This window comes from Zalophus californianus, chromosome 15 (genome assembly GCF_009762305.2).
Source record: "Zalophus californianus isolate mZalCal1 chromosome 15, mZalCal1.pri.v2, whole genome shotgun sequence".
NCBI lineage: Eukaryota > Metazoa > Chordata > Mammalia > Carnivora > Otariidae > Zalophus > Zalophus californianus.
Window position 1 is genome coordinate 79915315 of NC_045609.1, and position 20724 is coordinate 79936038.

The 20724-nt window shown below is 46.1% G+C and overlaps 2 protein-coding genes across 4 annotated transcripts in view; both read left to right on the forward strand.

The window, feature by feature from the left end:
- HMX2 (H6 family homeobox 2) overlaps positions 1 to 5173 on the forward strand; it is an 18500-nt gene extending 13327 nt beyond the window's left edge. For both annotated transcript variants that reach the window (XM_027596339.1, XM_027596338.1), the window contains exons 2-3: positions 2957 to 3225; positions 4100 to 5173. In XM_027596339.1, coding sequence (XP_027452140.1) covers positions 2958 to 3225; positions 4100 to 4653 — 822 coding nt within the window. In that variant the 5' untranslated portion in view covers position 2957 and the 3' untranslated portion in view covers positions 4654 to 5173. The remainder of the gene's footprint in view (positions 1 to 2956; positions 3226 to 4099) is intronic.
- A 3648-nt stretch (positions 5174 to 8821) lies between these two features.
- On the forward strand, positions 8822 to 19994 carry BUB3 (BUB3 mitotic checkpoint protein). 2 transcript variants are annotated; one of them, XM_027596613.1, is made up of 8 exons: positions 8822 to 9015; positions 9464 to 9658; positions 10194 to 10263; positions 12051 to 12202; positions 14805 to 14963; positions 16583 to 16760; positions 17226 to 17442; positions 19648 to 19994. In XM_027596613.1, exons 2-8 carry the CDS (start codon positions 9464 to 9466, stop codon positions 19655 to 19657), a joined length of 981 nt encoding a protein of 326 aa, XP_027452414.1. In that variant the 5' UTR covers positions 8822 to 9015; the 3' UTR covers positions 19658 to 19994. The 2 variants fall into 2 exon arrangements, with proteins under 2 accessions (XP_027452414.1, XP_027452413.1); XM_027596612.2 differs by having other exon boundaries at positions 8832 to 9015; positions 18419 to 19994.
- The last annotated feature ends 730 nt before the right edge of the window (positions 19995 to 20724 follow it).

Consider the following 20724-nt stretch of genomic DNA (forward strand, 5'->3'; position numbering starts at 1 on the left):
TGGGGCAAGGTTGTGGGGTCGCGGGGCTGCGTGGTTTCCTAGTTTTGAGAACTCAAACCAGTCCTCAAACCTCAGCACCCCCCGCCCCCGCCACACTCCCCTCCCCACTCGCAGTCCCTCGCTGCTCCTGGCCTTGGAACTGCTTCTCTGAGGCCCACTCCAGAGGTCTGGCTCCCACCTGGCATGGTCCCCTCCTAGGGGAGGCCAACCCCGTGGATCCTTGGCCCCACCCATACATCTGCCCCGGCGGTCGCGAGATTGCTGAAGTCCTCACAGTCTTCCCCGCAGCAATTTCTCAAACTCCGTGCCGAAGCCTGCTCCAGCCCTCGCCCCCTCCCAAGGGCCTGGTATTGGCAGTGGAACAACCTTGAGCTTCAATCTTGCTTACTCTGCTCGGGATGGTCACTTTTCTCCACTGGGCCTCAGTTTCCCGGCCTGTACAATGGGGGTAAAGATCTGCACCGCAGGTTTGCCATGAGGATTAAAGTGAAGAGAGATGGGATGCTCCGGCGTGTTCCAGGTTGCCGGCACCAAGTATTTCCTAATTAGGAAGGGTCCAGCCAATGCCCACCCCCAACTCGGCTTTCTTCCCCAGAGGGTGGCGGGCTCCTACTCTCCGGGTTGGCCCATTTCCTTGGGGTAGCCTCGGCCCGGGCCGTGAGACAGAGCCCACTCAGGGTGCTTGAGGCAGGCGGAGAGGCTGCAGGCGGGTGAGAGAGTCGGCTGTGTCTTTCCAGGAACCTCCCCTCTATCCCCCAACCAAGCGGGAGCGCGCGGGACAGGCTGCGACGTGGCCCCCGAGCCTGCGCCGCGGCCGCGCAGAGGACGCACAAATTGTATTTCAGCGCCGGGTCCTTCCGGGTTAATGAGCTGACACCATGATTAAAGCTGACCATTTGTAATGTGTCTCGACCCCGCCGCAGAGCCCTGAAGAGGTTAATGCGGTGACGGAGGCCGGCACCTGCCCCTCGCGGGCCTCCCGGGCCGTGGCGCACAGCCCCTAGCCTCCACCCCCTCGCCTGCCCCTGCTCGGCTGCGCCGCCGACTCCTAATCAATTAGCCCATTAACGAGCCCTTCGAGGAGTTAAGTAGCGAGAGGTTCTGCCACGGGTAGGGTTGCAGTCGGTAACTCACCGCAGCTAATGATATTATAAGCGCTTTACTCAATAACCCGGCGCGGCACGGGCGAGGAGGGAACTGCACCGTCATGGTGCAGCGTCTGGACATTTGTGGGGACTGATTCCAGAGTCTCCTATCACCTTGGTTGCTTTTGGGGGAATATCCTAGGAGCAGGGGCCTCCCAAGAGCTCTTGGTCCAGCATTCTCGAGGCCGCAGCGGCGGGGCTGGGGGGGGGGGTTGTGGGGGTGGCGGCGTTGCCTGAGCGCCTTGGGGCCTTACCTCGTCTTCGTTTCCTCCATGTTTGTGTAGACAACTGTGCCCCGGTACCGTTTTGCCGGCACCAGGCTGCTTCTAGATCCACTAACAGCCGATCTGGGAATTAAAGGGGGGGAGAGCCAGGGCTTAGAGGCGGCCGCAAGGAGGGAACGAACCACGGTTTATTAAACACTTAACCCGCGCCTCGGAGTTGGCCACTTTGACCTAACCTAACTTCTTCGAGGTAGGCATTTCTTCCTCTAATTTTAGGAAAGGAGGAAACCGATGCTCAGAAAGTTTTAGTATCATGTCCAAGGTCACCCAGACGAGATTTGAATCGACTTTGCCTAATTCTAAAACCATAACCTGTTCTCACCTCCTTCTCTTCTTCCCAGCATCAAAGCGCTTCTATTTCTGCAGCAATTCCATGGCCTGCAGTATTTGCCAAAAACCGGAAATCACCTGTGAAACAGAGGGTGGGCGGTTGACGGTGAGCTATTAAGCAAAAGTTTACAGAGTAGGTACTATGAGCTCCTAGTTCTTCTGGGTTTTCAGCGCCTTTCCCATTCCTACCTAATGCCATCCTCAAAACAGGAGAAAGGGGGAGGATGCTAATGAGAAGTTCATTTCACCTGTGAGAGCAGGGAGGTTCTAACTGGAACTGGACTTGTCCTAGTTCACGCAGCCTGTAAATGGTGGTGCTGGGACTTGAACCAGGATCTCTTGCAACAAGATCTAGGTCTCTCCTACCCCAGGGATTATGCAGGCCTGTTGGGCCTGTGACAGGGGTGAGCTCTGTAGGAGGGGATGGGCAGAAGTCGTCTGCTACCGGGCCTCCCAGTTAAGCTCCCAGGAATGGCATCAGTTCGGAGGCGCATGCTCCTGAACCCCTTCCCTCCCTTGCCGGACGCAGCGGTCTGCGGGGTGCCAGTTCTGCCCGCCAGCCCCGAGGAGAAGGGGTGGGAGGCTAGGGGAGGGTCCTCGAGCAGCCTGTTTGAGCTCCTCCGACGGAGGCGTCGGGCCACTCCAGCTCGGAGCCCCGCACTGCCCGTGCCCCTCGAGGGGGCCGGAGTCCCACTGGTGGGAGTCGATACAGAGGCTAGGAACGTGGGCTGGAATCTATGCTGCTTTCGGCCCTGCTCTCCCTGGTTGGACACAGCAGATGCCCGCCGGGTTCTCGGTGCGCTCCGGGGCGCACAGTGGCTGCGTGCCGGGCCTGGGCTTTTTGAAAATTTCCGGGGCCGCTCGGCGGCGCTGCGATTGGCCGCGTCCGGGTAACCTCTATGCAAATGAGGCCGCGCCACCTCCGCGCCGCTGGAGACCCCGCGAGCTGGCGGGCAAGGAAGGGGCATTCGCGGCGGGGCTGGGCGGGCGCGCCCAGAGCCGGGCAGGCAGGGATCCCCGTGCAGCCATCCCGTGCCCGCGTGTCCCCCGCGCAGAGGGGACGCCTCACCAGCTTCGCCGCCCCCTCCCCCTGGCTCCCCTCCCCGCCCCTCCCCCCGCCTGCCTGCCTGCACCACCTTCCACCCAGATCGTCTCTAAAGGGAGTTCTTGGTTTCCTCCGATTTCTTATGAACCCAGGATGGGCAGCAAGGAAGATGCAGGCAAGGGGTGTCCGGCGGCCGGCGGCGTCTCCAGCTTCACCATTCAGTCCATCCTGGGCGGGGGCCCCTCGGAGGTGCCACGGGAGCCCGCCGGCTGGCCCGCCAGGAAGCGCAGCCTGTCCGTGTCCTCGGAGGAGGAGGAGCCGGACGACGGCTGGAAGGCACCTGCCTGCTTCTGCCCAGACCCGCACGGCCCCAAGGAGCCGGGCCCCAAGCATCACCCCCCCATCCCCTTTCCTTGCCTGGGTAAGGATCGCACGCCGCCGGGTCGGCCGCGAGCAAGCTCTAGGGGAGGGAAGCTGTGCCGGGGTCCAGGCCCCCTCTGGCCAGAGCCCCGGCCGCCCGGGGTCCAGGGAGGAGGGGAGGGGACACGCGCGCGTTGTTGTCTCCTCCTCCCGGAGGGGGCTAGGGAGGTGACGGGAACCGTCTTGGAGAAGGTTGGGTTGGAAGGAGAATATACCACAGCGGGCTGGTACAGGGCGGGCCGCACACACGGCTGTGCCCTCAATATCCCCTTTGTACATCGGTGGGATACTTTCCGAACAAGAGGTCTAGAAGTCGGGTCCCAGCGGTCCGTCTGTCTCTACTGCAATCTCGTCCAGCTTCTTTTTTCTCCTCTCTCTCCCTCTCCCCGCTCCCCCCCCCCCGGCCTGATTACCACTCCAAGATGATTGACAATGGTGCCTTTCAGAGATGGTTCCTCTTTACAACACTGACGAAGGGGAGCCCCGCGTTAGTCCTTAGCGTGATTTCCGAACAAACGGCCTGTGAAATGATGCCACACTATAAAGCTCGGGGAACTCTTCCAGCTCAGTTATTACAAGGCAAAATCACCTTTTAAAATGATGCTAATGTCCCCCCCGTCCAGACTTGCTCCCCGTTGCCACATGTCCTTTCACCGAAGCTGGGGGCACAGAGACCCCATACTCTCGAAATAGCTGGGTCCCGTTGCTTTTTCAAGACTAGGGTGCTGGGCTTTGGGTTCCAGCGAAAGGGAGCAGAGGAAGGGGTTGGGACCAAGGCTGCAGCCGCCTGCCATCCCCCCACCCCGTCTTGGCCAGGGCTGGGGGGTTCGGAGGCTCCCCAACTCCATGCCTTCCTGTCTGTTCTCCCTCCCCAGGTACCCCCAAGGGCAGCGGAGGCGCGGGGCCGGCGAGCTCGGAGCGCACGCCTTTCCTCTCTCCTTCGCACCCGGACTTTAAGGAAGAGAAAGAGAGGCTCCTGCCCGCGGGCTCGCCGTCGCCAGGGCCAGAGCGGCCGCGGGACGGCGGCGCCGAGCGGCAGGCGGGCGCCGCCAAAAAGAAGACGCGCACGGTCTTCTCGCGCAGCCAGGTGTACCAGCTCGAGTCCACCTTCGACATGAAGCGCTACCTGAGCAGCTCGGAGCGCGCCTGCCTCGCCTCCAGCCTGCAGCTCACCGAGACCCAGGTCAAGACTTGGTTCCAGAACCGCCGCAACAAGTGGAAGCGGCAGCTCTCGGCCGAGCTGGAGGCGGCCAACATGGCGCACGCCTCGGCGCAGACTCTGGTGGGAATGCCGCTGGTGTTCCGGGACAGCTCGCTGCTGCGCGTGCCGGTGCCGCGCTCGCTCGCCTTCCCCGCGCCGCTCTACTACCCCGGCAGCAACCTCTCGGCCTTACCTCTCTACAACCTCTACAACAAGCTCGACTACTGAGCGGCCGCCGGCCCGCGCCGCGCTCTCCCGGTCGCCTCCAGCTGCCCCCTCCCGGGGCTCCGGAGCGGGGCGGTGTGTTGCCAGAAATATTAAGAAATACACCATGTGTATTCATTATCTCTTATTTATGGCCTCTGCCCTACTTTTTGTTTTGATTGTTTCGGGTATTTATCGGCATTTCTCAAGCCAGATCGCCTGCTTTCTACCCCAAACAAACCAATACGCTTTGAAAACCATTGTGGAGGGGATGTTCTCGGGTGGTGGTGGGAATGGGAGTTTCGGCCAGATCTACATTGATTGGTAGGGGGGAAAAATCAGAAAAACACCAACAGAACCAGGTACACCCCTCTCCCCATATATACACCTGTATGTATGTACATGCACACACAGCCGGCCAAAGCCAGCGAGGTGTTTGCACAGTTATCTCAACGCCTCTTCGTTTTCCTCGTTCCGAGGATGGGTAGGAGGAGATTTCAGATCTGTAAATATTTTTAAAGAGGAAAAAAAATAAAACATTTTAAGCATCGTTGCTAACTTTGTTGAGATTGATTGCTCAGCGTGCGTGCTAACGCGCGGCTTTTCTCGATTTTCGGTGGAGGCGTGCGGCAGGCAGTAGAGGTACTGCTCGCCCCACGTGGAGGGTGGGACTGGGGTCAGGGGTTAAAGATGGGGACCTTGGCGCCGTCGAGGCGGCACGTGGGCTAGAGCTGCACCCCTTTCCGCTCCCCGGTGCCCATAGACCTGGCGCTGGCTGAGGCGCACCTGGGCAGGAATCCATCTCCCGAGCCCGCGCTGAGAGGGACAAAGGCTGGGAGCCTCACTGCTGAAGCGCTGCCTTCCCCGAACGAGCATCTTCCCAGCACTGGGAGCGCCTCGGGCTTAGCCGCAGCAGGGCGCCGTGCGACGTGGTCCAGCCTGTGCCACGCGCCTCCTTCCAAGGGCGAAGGTCAGGTGGGATGGCGCTGCCTGAACCAGGTGCAGAGCTCGCTTTGCTCATCCCCCAGCCTGGCGCGACAGGCTTGCAGCCGCGTACACTTCCCGAGCGGGTGGCACAGTTTTCCGTCCCCCGCCGCGCGGGAACTGGGTGCGGAGAGGCGGCACTTCGGCTGAGGAGGGATTTGAGTCTGGAGACTAGGCGCGCGGCAAAGGCGCTCCCGCGCACTTTTTGATTGTTGTTTATAGTTTATAGTTTGCATTGTGTGTGGCTGAATGGAGGGGTCACGGGCAAGCACGTGGCCAGTCGCGCTGAAAGGAACCGCGGCGCGGGGCCTGCGTGCCCACCGGCTTCCGTGCCCTAACACTTGCCGCCGCGCGCGGGTTGGGAGGGCGCGGCACCCAGAGAATAGCAGCGCGAGTGTCATGCCAATCGCAGAGTTTTGCAATGTTTGATCGCAGCCGCTTGTTCCGTGTAAAACGTCGGAAAAGATGACTGGACCTTAGAAGAGGACGATGGTTCCGTGTCACGTGGGGAGACCGCCCCGGTCCTCCCGCCTCCGGTCCCGAGGTCTCCTTAGCGGGTGTAAGGGTGCTGGGAGGGCGCAGGGCGGAGGTCGGACCTCATCCTCTAGAAGGAAAACACTTGCGTGACGGACTTGTCTCTGAGGCGAGAGGCATCGAAATTATCAGCATTTTATGAAAATGTAGAGGCTATCTGTAAACCAGATCTATGTGACCCGCAGTATTCTGTCTTAAGTGCTTGGTCTCTTGTCCATTTTGAGGTCGTTGTTTTCTTCTCATATAAGATTTCATGAAAATTACAATCTTTCAAGATGACGTCAGAGGGTTGTTATCCAAGAACACACCTGCAGATGCTAAGTTAGTTCTAGTCCGCTTATTTCATTCCAGCTGAGTTCAACTCAGTAAATATTTACTGAGCCCTAGAAGTTGCTGAGAACTAGGCTAAATATTGGATAGACACAGAGAGAAAACAAAAGTGACACTGGGTCTGTTTTCTTCTGACTTATTTGGTACATGTATTTTATTCCAAAGAATTTTTTCTTTCCAGATGACCCACTTTAAATTCTTCCTGTCCCTTAAAGTTCTTATTTGAATATTCCATGCTGAAACAACCAATTTGCTCAAGGACCTACTTGTATAGGAATATTCCATCCATCTCATTATTGTCTGCATTTCAATAGATTATGTTTTTGTCAAGAGATGATGGTTTTAACAGTATCGGGTCACTATATCCTCCTTATGCTTACTTATCTTATAGGAAGTGGTTTTCTCTAGCCACTCTAGGCTCTTAATTGGCAGAGTGATTTTGCCCTTAAGATTTCAGGGATGATATCATATAGTGGATATTTCAGTCCTTTTACTACTTCAGAAATTAGCAGTCAAAGGTGATCCAACACTGTAATTAGTTTCTGGGACTTCCCTGCTCCTACAGGTAACTGAGGGTTAACACACACACACACACACACACACACACACACACACACACACACACACACACACACACACACACACGACTTTGCATTTGGATTTAAAATGTTCAGGATTCCATTGTGGCCAGATCTCCTATCTCAAGACTATCAATTCATTTGAATAATCAGCAAAATCATCAGCCTCCTTTTCAGGCTGTAAACTGGATTTAAAAGATTGACGTTTCTTAAAACTCGAATAGAGTCCGGCTGCAACTGCGTGCCCAGAGGGACCTGAATCATACACACACTGTATAATGAAATACACTTAGATTTTATTAGCAGATAATTCATGCTCAGAATCTTGAAACTCTAATAGAATTAAATAAACAACTGGGAGAGGGAACCAAATAGAATTATTTGGAGATAAAATTATTTAGCCAAAGTTAGAAGGGAGGTAAGGCACTACATTTTAAAATTCTTAACCTCACCATTAACTTGTTGAAAGAGGAAATATAGAGAACCAAGTATGAGGATTGGCAACGAGGGAGGGCAAGTTTCTGTTCTTTTAGCAGTAATATCAACACATTGGGCAGAAGGGTGGTTACTGTGTGTGTGTTTATTGTGTCAAGAATCCTGAAAAGAAGTGCACCTGCGTAGGGTCTGTGAATGGGTAAAGACCAACAACACTTTTCCTCTATTAATATACCTTAAAAGTTAAACACTGTAACTCCAACAATTTCCTCCCGCTTCATACAAAATCACATAATAAAATAAATTTTTTTTTCACAAAAGGCAGTGAAAAAGAGGTTACACTATGGATTAAATTGAAAATTATCAATGAGTTTTTGATATTCAAGAGTAACTGAGTCACAGCATTCTAGTTATAGATTAAGAATTACTTTTCTTTCATGGAGGTCAAGTAAGTTCCAGAAGCAACTTCTCGATTCTCCTATTTCTGTAGGAGTCTAGAAACAGATAATGGGAGCAAACTGAGCCTGCAACTCTAGGGAGTTTTGGGGGTGGGAAGGTGAATGGGGAGAAGCTTGTAGCTGTCATTTTAGGACGCTGCTTAAATATACAGAAGCTTTCGAGCTCTAACGCACTGCAGAGTAATTCTTTTCCAGGCTGTCCACCCTTCTGGACAGTGAGTTCCTCCCCGAGAGCAAGGACTGTCTGATTAATGTATCTTCCCAGATGCTCTCACCAGGCCTGGTATTCAGTGGGTGCTCAATAAATGTTTGCAGAAAGATGGAATGGAGGGATAAAGCATAGTAAAAATAAGGATGAGTTTTTATGATATCCATAGATCTTAAGACAATGGAAAATGTGAGTCCCTGGCTAATGGGTGGAAACGCCAGGAAAATGAGAATAAATCAGGGAAGAGTAATGCAATTGATTAGAGCAAATATTTCCACTCCAATTTTTGGTTAAATTCATGGGCGTATGCATGTCCGGTGAAAGGGAGAATAATTTACTTCTACAGAAGTATTGACCAAAATGGGGTTCTTGCGTCTGAGAGACCGAGTTGGGGAGTGCGCCACGGGTCCAATTGGAAAGAGCATCTTTCCCGCCTACTACTCAGAAGACCGACCAGGCGTCGGCCCCCAGGAAACTACATTTCCCAGCGTGCTGCACACGGGCGGGAGAGAGCGTGGGCTCAGCCTCGGCGCGGCGCACTTTGGGAATTGTAGTTTCCCCTCGTCCTTCCCGAAGACCCGTGCCTCAGCCTTGTGATAAAGGGAGACCACGTGATCGGAAAAGCCGCCGTTTGCCTTTGAGCCGGAACAAGATGGCTGGGTTGACCGTCGCCGGGCCCTCCGAGCGGACCAATTGGCTGCCTCGAGCGAGACGTTGGCGTTTGAAATTAGCCAATGGCGGCCATACGCTGGAGCTTCCTCTCCGCCTCTTTTGCCCAGCCCGCGAGTGCTCGGAGCGAAGCGAGGTTGGTGGTGGCGGCGGTCAGCGGCGGCCAAGTTGTTTCTGAGCGGAGCCCAAGGTAGCAGGGGCTAGGCGACGGGGCTCTGGGGCGGACTCTTTAGTGACATCCCAGGTCGGAGCCGGCCGCGGGGAACCCGTTTCCCTTCCAATCCTCTTTATTTTAGGAGCGTCCGGGGCGGTAGGCCTGGCGGAGGGGCCGGGGTGCGGGAGCCCGCGGCAGGCTGTGCTGGGGGCGGCAGTTAGGGGTACCCGGGCGCGGGCCGGGCGGCTTGGGACACCTAGAAGGGGCGGCGGGGGATGGGGGGGGTGAGTTCCGACTGCGGCGGGCGCGCAGGGTCTGCGCAGGCGCAGACTCCGGGTCGCCGAGGTTCTCTAGGTCCCTCCCCTCTAAGACTCCCCCCGCGCGCCCGTAAGGCACCTCCTAACCGTGAACCCCCTGAATACGCGGCGTGCAGTCAGCCCAACACCCCGAACCATTGCGGACTGACTGGTCGCTTGTTCCGTAGATGACCGGTTCTAACGAGTTCAAACTGAACCAGCCACCCGAGGACGGCATCTCCTCGGTGAAGTTCAGCCCCAACACGTCCCAGTTCCTGCTGGTCTCCTCCTGGGACACGTCGGTGCGCCTCTACGATGTGCCGGCCAACTCCATGCGGCTCAAGTACCAGCACACCGGCGCCGTCCTGGACTGCGCCTTCTATGTAGGTGTCCTCAGTTCGAGCACCTGCCCTCTTTGTTTTAGGATACCCTGTGTTGATACCGTCCTTCTACCAGTATCGGATAGAAGCTTCTGTCGGTAGTTATTTGGCCAGCTCTTAAGATTTTCCTGGACACTGTGTTGAGCCAAATACAGTTTTTTGGGGGGTTGGGGTTATGCAGACGGCGGAAACGGTCTCCTCTTTCAAAAAGAGTAACCCTGCAAACTTTGTGGATATCTGACATTTGTATTTGAAATTTACAACAAGACAGTAAAATTTGGTTGCCTTATCAAAAGGAAGGTTTTTTGTTTTCCCTAGGAAATAGGAATACCTGTGTGCTCGCAGCCAATGAGGTGAACAGTCCTTCCTTAATTTGCTGTTATTTTGGTGACCACTTATTTGCTCTATTTTGTGTGTGTGAGAGCCCAGTGTACATCATCCTGAGCATAAAGTGAACAGCTGGCTGTAGAAACAGGAATTTTGAAACACTTTGTAAACGTCTATAACTTTTGAATGACTTGAAACTTCTATTTTGTAGGATCCAACACATGCTTGGAGTGGGGGATTAGACCATCAATTGAAAATGCATGATTTGAACACTGATCAAGGTAATATGGGCACATTTTTATCAGTTTATTGTTTCCTCAGCTAGGGTACTAAAGTGTAAATGTTTATTTGGGAAGAGTGGTTCCTGAATTGCTTAGTTCCCAAGTTGTTTACAAGTAATAGTGGCTTCAATTTAAGACTTTTGTTTGAATGATAACCATTAAATTACTGATCACAAAATATGCATGTACTTTCTCAGTAAATTTGTTCCATTAGGATCACCACTCTGAGTATTTACATGAAGTTGTCCTTAAGTATGTGACCTGTACCTGTCCTCAGAGGTGGACTGGACCCCATAGTAGTCTACTGCTCATTAAGATTTTCCAGGACAGTGCTGATGTTTGAGTGTTCTCTTTTCAGGAGCTTATTTAGTTCAGACTGAAAGATGATAGGTCTTTAAAAATCTGATATTATAAAATAGCCAGTCCTGTCCAGCTACTGTATTAATTCTGCTTGTGTGATGATTTAGCATAGAATATGCTTCAGTTAACATTTACTGAATGAATAATAAAATGACTTTTTTTTTATGTTAGTTTCTTAGAGGCCTGGATAGGAAATGACTTCACCAATTTTTTATGGTGACTTTGGAACAGAGCAGAAATGGAATGGAACTCAAATGCACAGAGCTCTTGGAGCATTAAAAAAATTTTTTTTGTATGTGCATACATTAGGTATAGATGTACTTGAAGCAGTTGGCAAGTCACAGAGATGTGACTAGCTGAGCATTAGCGGGACAATGGGAGAATGGAAAGAAGTTGAGCACAATATTTTGTCAAAAAAACAAAAACTTAGAAGAGGTTATTTCATGAAAGTCACTTTGTCATGTAACTTAGAACTGCAAAACTATTTGGTTTTGTTAGATTATATAGTAAGTTAGCTTGCAGGTTTGGGTCCTATTTGTTGGAAAACAGAAGAAAAAAACACTGAAATACAAAGATTTTTGATATGGAGACCATAGTTAAGGGAATTAGCTGTTTATTCTCAGGAGGTCATTGCTGAACTTCATGAGGTCCTTTTTTTTCTTGTTTAAATGATATATTTTTTAAACAGGTAGTTTTCCTGGTTGAGGATCAGGATCACATATTTTTATTTGTCGTATCCTTAGCATGTGGCATAGATTTTGGCACATACTTGACATTTAGTAGATGTTCGTTGAATGAATGGATGAGATAGTGTGAAGAGTTGGAATAGAAAGGAAAAAAATTGTCTGTTGGAAATTTGACCCACCATGAAAACCAAGGGGACTAATCATAAGACTCCCTGCCTGCCTTATCCCCCAGCTTTCAGATATCCTGTTGCCATGTAAATAAGTTTCTTATAAATGTTGGCTTTAATGCAGTAAGTTTTATCCAGATCCAGGAAACCAGAGTTTTCTACTCATTCTTTCATTCAGCAGGTATTTGAGTACCTACCGTGTATCAGAACCTGCAGTAGATAAAGTCAGAACTATGGCGTTCAACAAGGTTTCTGATTTTAAGGAATCTAGAATCAAATGAGGGAAAAAAAACAGATATGCCACCAATTTAATGTAATGTGAAATTCAAGTCAGCCTTTGGTATGTACCACGTTAGTGAATCAAACTATGCATTGTAAGGTGAACAGAGAGGAATGGATGACTATTTATAGTCATGTAGAAATTTTTCCATATGCAGACATTTTCATTGAGTTGGTGGAAGCCGATTCATTACAGTTTAATCAGTGTTTCCTTCTATTGTTCACTTGAGGAATCTTTGTTTAGTGGAGGTAGTAGTAAAGCTGGGTGATTTTTTTTTTTTTTTTCCCCCTGTAGAAAATCTCGTTGGAACCCATGATGCCCCTATCAGATGTGTTGAATACTGCCCTGAAGTGAACGTGATGGTGACAGGGAGTTGGGACCAGACAGTTAAACTGTGGGATCCCAGAACTCCTTGTAATGCAGGGACCTTCTCTCAGCCTGAAAAGGTAGGCTCTTTACATTCAAAATAGAAATTATAATCTTTGGGGTGATTTGATTTGATGCACGTTTGATGAATATGGTGTTGAATTTGAAGGTTAATTAAGAGTTGATGAGAGGTGCCTGACTGGCTCAGTCAGTAAAGAACACGACTCTTGATCTTGGGATTATGAGTTTGAGCCCCACATTGGGCGTAGAGATTACTTAAAAAAAAGTTGATTCTTTTTGAAACAAAGGGATTGGATTTTGGTATTTGGGTCAGCTTTTTTTTTTCTGTTTGTTGTCATCTTTGTACTGGATAGTAGTGGCTTAAATAAACCCACTGCTCTGTATTGTTAATGCTTTAAATCCCGGGACTGAGAAGCAACTCAATGCCTTTTCAGAGAAGTCATTTAGCAAAGACTTGTTGGATTGCCTTAAATTGGGTTTGACATGCCCAAACCAGGAAGTGGGACAGAGCATCACTCATTTTCACTTATGACCTGAGGTTTCATTTGAGTGGACTGTTAAGAGGGTGGAATGGGTTATTTTGAAGTTGAAGTTAGTGAGAAAGGTGTCCTATATTCCCTGGGTTTTGCCATTTATTTATTTATTTTTAATGTTGACAGATGTCGTTTGAAGGCTCTCCTGAAGAAAGCTTTTTTAAAACTGAAACTTTGTGTATTATTCTGATCTTTTGATCTGTACAATGAAAGTGTAATTGAGCATTCTTGCTGTAGCCTCATCAGACTTTATCAGGTGGTAGTTAATTTTAAAGATTGATTGTTTTAGCAGTTTGAAGGTATCCTTCACTTGAGTCTATTTCCTTAGTGTAAATATACTATTCAGTTCCTGTTAGCCATCATTATATACTGTAGTGCATCCAAAGAGCCATTATTTCTGTCACATCACAGTCGAATCTACTCCTGGCAAGACCTTTGTTCAGAATAAAATAATTGCATTGTTTCTAGTTTTGATTTATGGTTGTATGTAACATGTTAAGAGCTGTGATAAATTGCTGACAGAATATAGTATAATGGACAGCCACACTGAATCAAGCTGCTTATTGGTTCAGCAAGGTTCATTATGTCACCTTTTTTAATACTTTCTTTGATAAATGTATATACCTAGTCAGTAGCATGACAGTGGTTTCACATGATTTACGATCAGCGGGGATAGAAAGCCCTATTAGAAGCTTGTGTGTCACCTGTATAGTAAAGATTTAAGATAAAATTCCCAATCTGATTGTACTGTTATAAATCGATCTCTTTCTGGATTCTGTGTTTTTTAAGTTTGGCGTTTCACATGTCTGAGGTTAATTTCTATTTTTCTGCAAACATTGTGCTTTCTGAGTAAACTGCGGTAGATCTCGAATTTCTGTTGTTTAAATATGCTTATGTTAAATCTGCTGTTTTGAATCTTTTTAATTCCTGATTTTTCCCTTAGTCAAATTAGTTGTTGAATTTTGAGGTCAGAAGTCTGCGACTATTGGGTTGTTGTATTGTTAAACCTAACTTGGTATTTTGGGGTGGTGGTATATAGTTAACACGTTAGTGATTACTAACCTTGTGGTTTAGTTACTGAATGTTAAAGAGATGTCTTACCAGGCCATGGGCTCTCTTCATTTTTTAATAGTGATTATTCAGGTTTTAAAATATTAACTCAGATTAAATTAGTTGCTTCTTAGTTGAAATAACCAGAGTACAGCTTTATGCCTGAAGTCTAGATTTAAAAAAATTATTTAATGTGATCAGGAAAATACATTTTGGCACTATTTTCTTGAATTTGCTATTTGAAAACAAACCACTTGAAATACTTGCTGGCAGGAAATTCTGTGATTATAAAGGAATTTTATATGGAAATTTTTTTAATATTGTAAAAAGGGCATCATGTGGGCAAAATAGATGCCTGTAAGGGAGAAGATGCTTTTTAAATTTTCACTAAAGATGAACTTTGTCTTGAGTGTTTAGTAGGACATCAAGGCACAAGAATGTGCTTTGTCACATGCCAGACCACTGTTCTTGGCTTTTAATTTTGAGTACATATGCCACCAAAAGCAACTAAGCAGCTAATTAATGATGGCTCCTTCATTCTTCTTGGAAAGGCCTTTTTATTCACTGTGACAGCTAGAAAATCAAGATTTTTAGAGTTAACAACATGAAATCTTTTTTTAAAGGGTGGTCATAAACAAATAACTTGGAAAATGATTATTTTATGAAAAGCTAGAAGCCTATTGAGAGGTATCTTGAATTGTTTTTATGACTTTATTATCTCCTTTTTGAGTAGTTTTTACACTTACATTGTTACTAAATGAAACAGGAGGGCTGGAAAAATTGCTTAATAATTGAATTTGTTTCAGTAACCAAGAGAATTAAGTCTCAAAAGTGTTTTTGCAGAATTAATTAGAATGTACATTATATGATACATGGCTAAGTATTAAGAATATTTTGGATTGATTATTTTGTGCACATTACTTGGTTTGTGTAACTGTAGCATTTAAAATTTAATACCTGTGTTTGAGAACCCGATCAGCCAACTTTTATGGTTTCACAGTTAGTGGACTTCTTCAGGGATTAAACGGCCTGTTTAGGCAAATAGGTGGATTTTAGTAAGTTTTGGTCTTCTTGAAAGGTGTATACCCTCTCAGTGTCTGGAGACCGGCTGATTGTGGGCACTGCAGGCCGCAGAGTGCTGGTGTGGGACTTAAGGAACATGGGCTATGTGCAACAGCGCCGGGAGTCCAGCCTCAAGTACCAGACTCGCTGCATCCGGGCATTTCCAAACAAGCAGGTACTGACATATTCCCCATCCCCTGTTTGCGAATTTGAAAATAAGATCTCATCTCATTGGTCACTGCCTTTTAAAGCTTTGCTTTTTAAAAAATGTTTTGAGTACTGATTTAGAATTTGCTATAGTTACCTTTTCAACAGCCTTGTGTTAAAGAGTAGTGTGTTAACCCAGTTTCAGATAAGATCTTGATGTTCAGAGAGGTTAAGTAATCTACCAGTGGTTTGAATAGAGGTCTTCTGATTTCCTTGGTCCAGGATGCTTGACAGGTATATGGTAATCAGGGAGCGTTTTGCACATATTTCAGTTTACCAAACGGGTGAATTCAAATTTAAATCTGGAGATTTAGGATTATGGAATTTGCTGTACTCTTTTTTTTTTTTTGCCTCTGTAACTCTGATACTAATAGAGTTCTTTAGCTGGTCTGACAGCAGAACTTGGATTTTTTTTTTTTTTAGAGAAGGCGCTGATCCTTATGTAATGACTACCTCTTGAAACATGGGGTGGGTTCCCCTCCCCATCATCACTGCTAAACAAGATTGCCCTGTTTATTAGTGAGCCTCTTTTCCCCTCAAATCCTTAAAGTTTGAAGGAGAGTTGGTGGTGGTGTCAGCTGCTATAAGAATTTTATGAGAGGAAAAGTCATTAAAAACGGCAGATATCTTTGAAATCTTATGCTATCCTTTAGTGGTTGAGGAGCTAGATGCAATTATGTCAGTTATTCTCTTGGCCCTTTATCTCGAAAGGCTGGTACCTCAAATGGTGATCACAGTTCTTTTTCTCAGGAAATTGTAAATTTCCATTGAAGATAAGGCATTGCAGTTATGTGACTTTTAAAGATTTGACTGTGATGATAAGATATCCTTGTATTTTTAAATATTATTTTTATGTCGTATGTCTAAAACTTTGTTAGTACATGTTTCTAGTTGATGATGGAAGTTTTAAGATTTCACTGATTTTTTTTCTCCCCAAGTAGTTTTCCAGGAATAATTCTTCTTCATACCTTTAGAATTAAAAAAATAAATAAAATATAGGGTTCATAATATCATATCCTTTAGTTTCTTTGACATATTGTCTTTTCAAGGAAAGGTGAGAAAAGGTTTGAAACGGCAAACCAACTTTGAACATTGTTGAAAACCTGTGTTGTCTTGTGTGTGAACTCACCATGCTGTACTTAAATGCAAAAGGCAGAATGACTGAGGCGGAAGGCTGGTGTTGTAGTTGATTCGGATCATTGATAACCCCACCCCCACCCCCGCCGAAGGACACAGTTCTTAAGAGTTGTTGGAGGTGAAGAGGCACAGAGCACAAATTTGAGCCCCCTCTGGACAAGACAACAAATAAATGATACTAAAGCACTTTAAAAATCTTGTCTAGATTTGACAAAATTACTAGATGTGATAGCCTTATTTTTCTTTTTTTATAGAATGGGTATAAATGTTCTTTAACTCTTGGACTGGTCATAGCTATGTTACTGTAGTTTAAAACCTGTACCCGGTTAAAACCTGGCTGTACTTTAGTTTCTGAAATAATCCTCTTTAGTGCAGATTGAATTTGGGAATTAGTGCCTTGTTTTTGGAAGCTGGAGTAACCGTTTTTGTCCTCTGGTTCCCTCTTGACAGGGTTATGTATTGAGCTCCATTGAAGGCCGAGTGGCAGTTGAGTACCTGGACCCAAGCCCTGAGGTACAGAAGAAGAAGTATGCCTTCAAGTGTCACAGACTAAAGGAGAACAATATCGAGCAGATTTACCCAGTCAATGCCATTTCCTTTCACAACATCCACAATACATTTGCTACAGGTATAGTATAGCACGTGTGCCTACATCACATCGTTGAGATAACAATTTTGCTTTATTTTATTTCAGTTAAATTGTAGAGAGAAAAGGGGGTGAGGGGTAGAGGGAGAGAGAGAATCCCAAGCAGACTCCGCACTGAGCGCAGAGCGCCCCGTGGGGCTCGTGGCGCTCGATCTCACAACCCCAAGATCATGACCTGAGCCAAAATCAAGAGTCGGACGCCCAACCGACTGAGCCACCCAGGCGCCCCAACAATTTTGCTTTAAGTGAACATTAGACAGTTAATTGCACTTAGGAAGAGTTTTTAAAAAATTGTGCTTGCTTTTTCTGATGTTTAGGAAGTAAAAATTTTATCATCTGTGGGGAAAATGTAACTTCTGTGACCTTAAAAATTAACCATTAGGGATAATGGTTTTTTTCTGTACCTGCTTTTAAGAACCGTTTTACCTCTTTTGAAATGACTTGCAGGTGGCTCTGATGGATTTGTAAACATTTGGGATCCATTTAACAAAAAGCGACTGTGCCAGTTCCATCGGTACCCCACCAGCATTGCATCCCTGGCCTTCAGTAATGACGGGACCACGCTCGCAATAGCATCGTCTTATATGTATGAAATGGATGACACAGAACATCCTGAAGATGGTATCTTCATTCGCCAAGTGACAGATGCAGAAACAAAACCCAAGTGAGTATGCTTCACCTGTATTTGAGCCTTTTCTTGCATTCAACCCAGGATTTATTAATTTTTCTAAATTCATGAATAGCATTGTTGATGCCTGCTCCATATTACAGCTGACTGTGGGGTCGGACTTGATTTTATCTTGTTCTCCCCAAGCTTTCAATATCCGTAGGTTGATAGACGTCTGATGGATAAAATTGTGCCTAGTTGTTTGGTAGAGAAGAATGTCAAACTCTCATTCTTCTTGAATAGGCACTATTATTTGAATCTCTGGAGTTATTACTAGCTCACTGCTTCAAAATTAAGTTGAGGAATTCAAGAATAATTTATTTTAGCAAATTCTGTTTAAGATATTTAAGAATTTGAACTGCCAAAAATCTTTCCTCTCCACAGAGGTTGTTTCTTTAATATTTACACAAAGTGAATGACCTTCAGGTCTTACTGGAAACCCAGAGTAATATGGCCTTGCCTGGAATAGCAAATTTCCGTAGTTTTGAAATTTTTATAGCTGTCTTTGGCTCTTGGTTGTAACTGTTAACAGAGAGGAACGATTTACATTTTTTTGGTATCAACAGGGCAAAGCTCTTTACTTAATTACCTGCACCAGGCCTGAGGGAAAACTGATACTTAGGCTCTTGTTAAACCATAAAATACTTGCCCCCAGGGGTCTTTGTCTGTTCTCTGTCCCTCTCTACCCAGGCCTCAATAAATATGGAATGACTGAATGTGTTCAGGATTCTTCTACTTGTCTGAGTTAAAATGGTTTAGCACCCTTGCTAAATTGGTTGAGTCCCTGAAAGGGGGCAGAGTATTAAATATTCAATATCATGCATACTTTTACAGGTTTGACATTAGCAAAGACTTAGCATGTGAGGCCTGTTGGATAAAGGGCTGTGTTTGCATTTAATCTCTCACTTTTGTGTTTCTTGTCCTGGCCGGCCATTTTGATCTCATGCTGTTCTTTTTTCTTTTGAACTTGTAGGTCACCATGTACTTGACAAGATTTCATTTACTTAAGTGCCATGTTGATGATAATAAAACAATTCGTACTCCCCAATGGTGGATTTATTACTATTAACAAAGAAACCAGGGAAATATATTAATTTTAATATTATTAAGAACCTGAAAATAATGGAAAAGAGGTTTTTATTGATTTTTTTTTTTAAACGAACACTTTTAAGTGCATGAGATGGTTGATGGTTTGTTGCATTAAGGGTATTCTGGGCAAACAAAATTGGAGGGCAGTGATTACACTTTTGAGAATCAGTTTTGACCTTGATTTTGTTTCCACTGTGGAAATACATATTTGTAAATAAATATAGGTAATGAAAATCCTTTTGCATTCTTTCTGGACCTTAAATGGTGGAGGAAAAGGCTCTCGAGCCATTTGTTTCTTTTGCTGGTTGTAGTTGCTAATTCGAAAGCTGCCTCAGACTGCCTCATGAGGAGGTTAATCTACAATTAAACAGTATTTCCTCTTGGCCGTCCATTATTTTCCGAAGCAGATGGTTCATCGTTTCCTGGGCTGTTCAACAAAGCAAGGTTAAGGTTAGACTCCTGGGAATCAGCTAGTTTTCAATCTTATTAGGGTGCAGAAGGAAAACTAATAAGAAAACCTCCTAACTTCATTTTGTGACTGTAAACAATTATTTATTAGCAAACAATTGATCCCAGAAGGGCAAATTGTTTGAGTCAGTAATGAGCTGAGAAAAGACAGAGCATATCTGTGTATTTGGAAAAATAATTGTAACGTAATTGCAGTACATTTAGACAGGCATCTATTTGGACCTGTTTCTATCTCTAAATGAATTTTTGGAAACATTAACAAGGTTTACATATTTCTCTGACATTTATATAGTTCTCATGTCCATTTCAGTTGCCCAGCCGCTGGTGATTAAGGTTAAAAAGAAAAAAATTATAGTGAGAATGAGATTCACTTTAATGTAATGCCCTGAAGCAGAACACGAACTTAGCTTGGCCTATTCTAGCTAGTTCCAAATAGTATTTCTGTGGTCAAACTTCGGTGTTTTATTTATATTATTTGCAAATGTATGTTTTGGATGGGCCTTGGACCTTTACTGAAATTTACCCATGACATGTTTTTTAAGAAATTCTTTTGATACAGAGAAAGGTCTTTTATTTTCTAAGTGTTTCAGTGAAAACTTAGTGTAAGTCTGAACCATCTTTTGAAATGTATTTTCTTCATTGCAGGTCCACCTAATCATCTCGTGAAAGTGGTTTCTCTATGGAAAGCTTTGTTTTGCTTCCTACAAATACATACTTATCCCCTAAGGGATGCGTTAGAGTCATTGTGGACACCTTATTTAGTATGTGGATTTCTCTGTTTTCTGTCTTAACAAAAAACTTGTTTGTGTGCCCTTTCATGCTGACTGTATAGGATGAGGAGCCTTTGTGTCCTTGTGTGGTAGTCTGAAGAATTGTTTTTATCCCCAGAAAGCCCAGTTGCTGTTTATGAGCAGCTAGAGCTCTTTTTGTAAAATAATTTAAACCTGTTATTTCCATGCTGTCTAATAAATCAGAGATTCAGAACCCTTAAATGTTGGATGTTTTTAAATGTTGGTAATTAATGTAATTTACTTCATAAAAAGGCTTCTGTAAAGCAAAACTCGCTTCATCAAGGGCCTGGTGGGGATGACATTTTACCTTTAAGTCCACACTGCCTGTTTAATTATGTCTATTCTGGTGTACGTTGGAGATTCAGTCCTGGCTAAAGTGATCTGTTGGAGTTCTGCCATTTCCCTCATGCCCTCTTGCTGGATCAGCAGGGCCCTTGAGCCAACTGTGTAGCGTCACAGGGTGGGCACAGACAGTGTGGCAGCTGACGGGTGCCCTTTGGCAGGGCTCTCCCGGTGCTGGTGCAGTAGGGCTCATGTGGCTCACACATCCCTGTGCTGATGCGGCCATTGTACGCGCACACACAGAGCCAAATGACAGACCTGTCTGTACTTATCCATCAAACGCTAAATCAAAGTGAAGCCCTTGGGATGGTAAATAATGTAATAGCCAGAGACTGATGGCATTGGTTCTTTAGTGCGATTATGTGCTTTTCAGAGTCATAACCACTTGGTTGAGGACAAAGCATAAATTCAAAACATTGTTTAACTGAAAGGGAATTAATATGGTATTGTAAAAGGTGACTAAAATTAAAGCAATGTTGGGGACCTGTTTTTGAGTTCGTGGTGTGGGAGAGCTATTTGTGTACTTCCATCTGGATGTCCTCTGTCTCTTGAAACCAGATATGTCTCAACCTGAATGTGTCTCCCTACC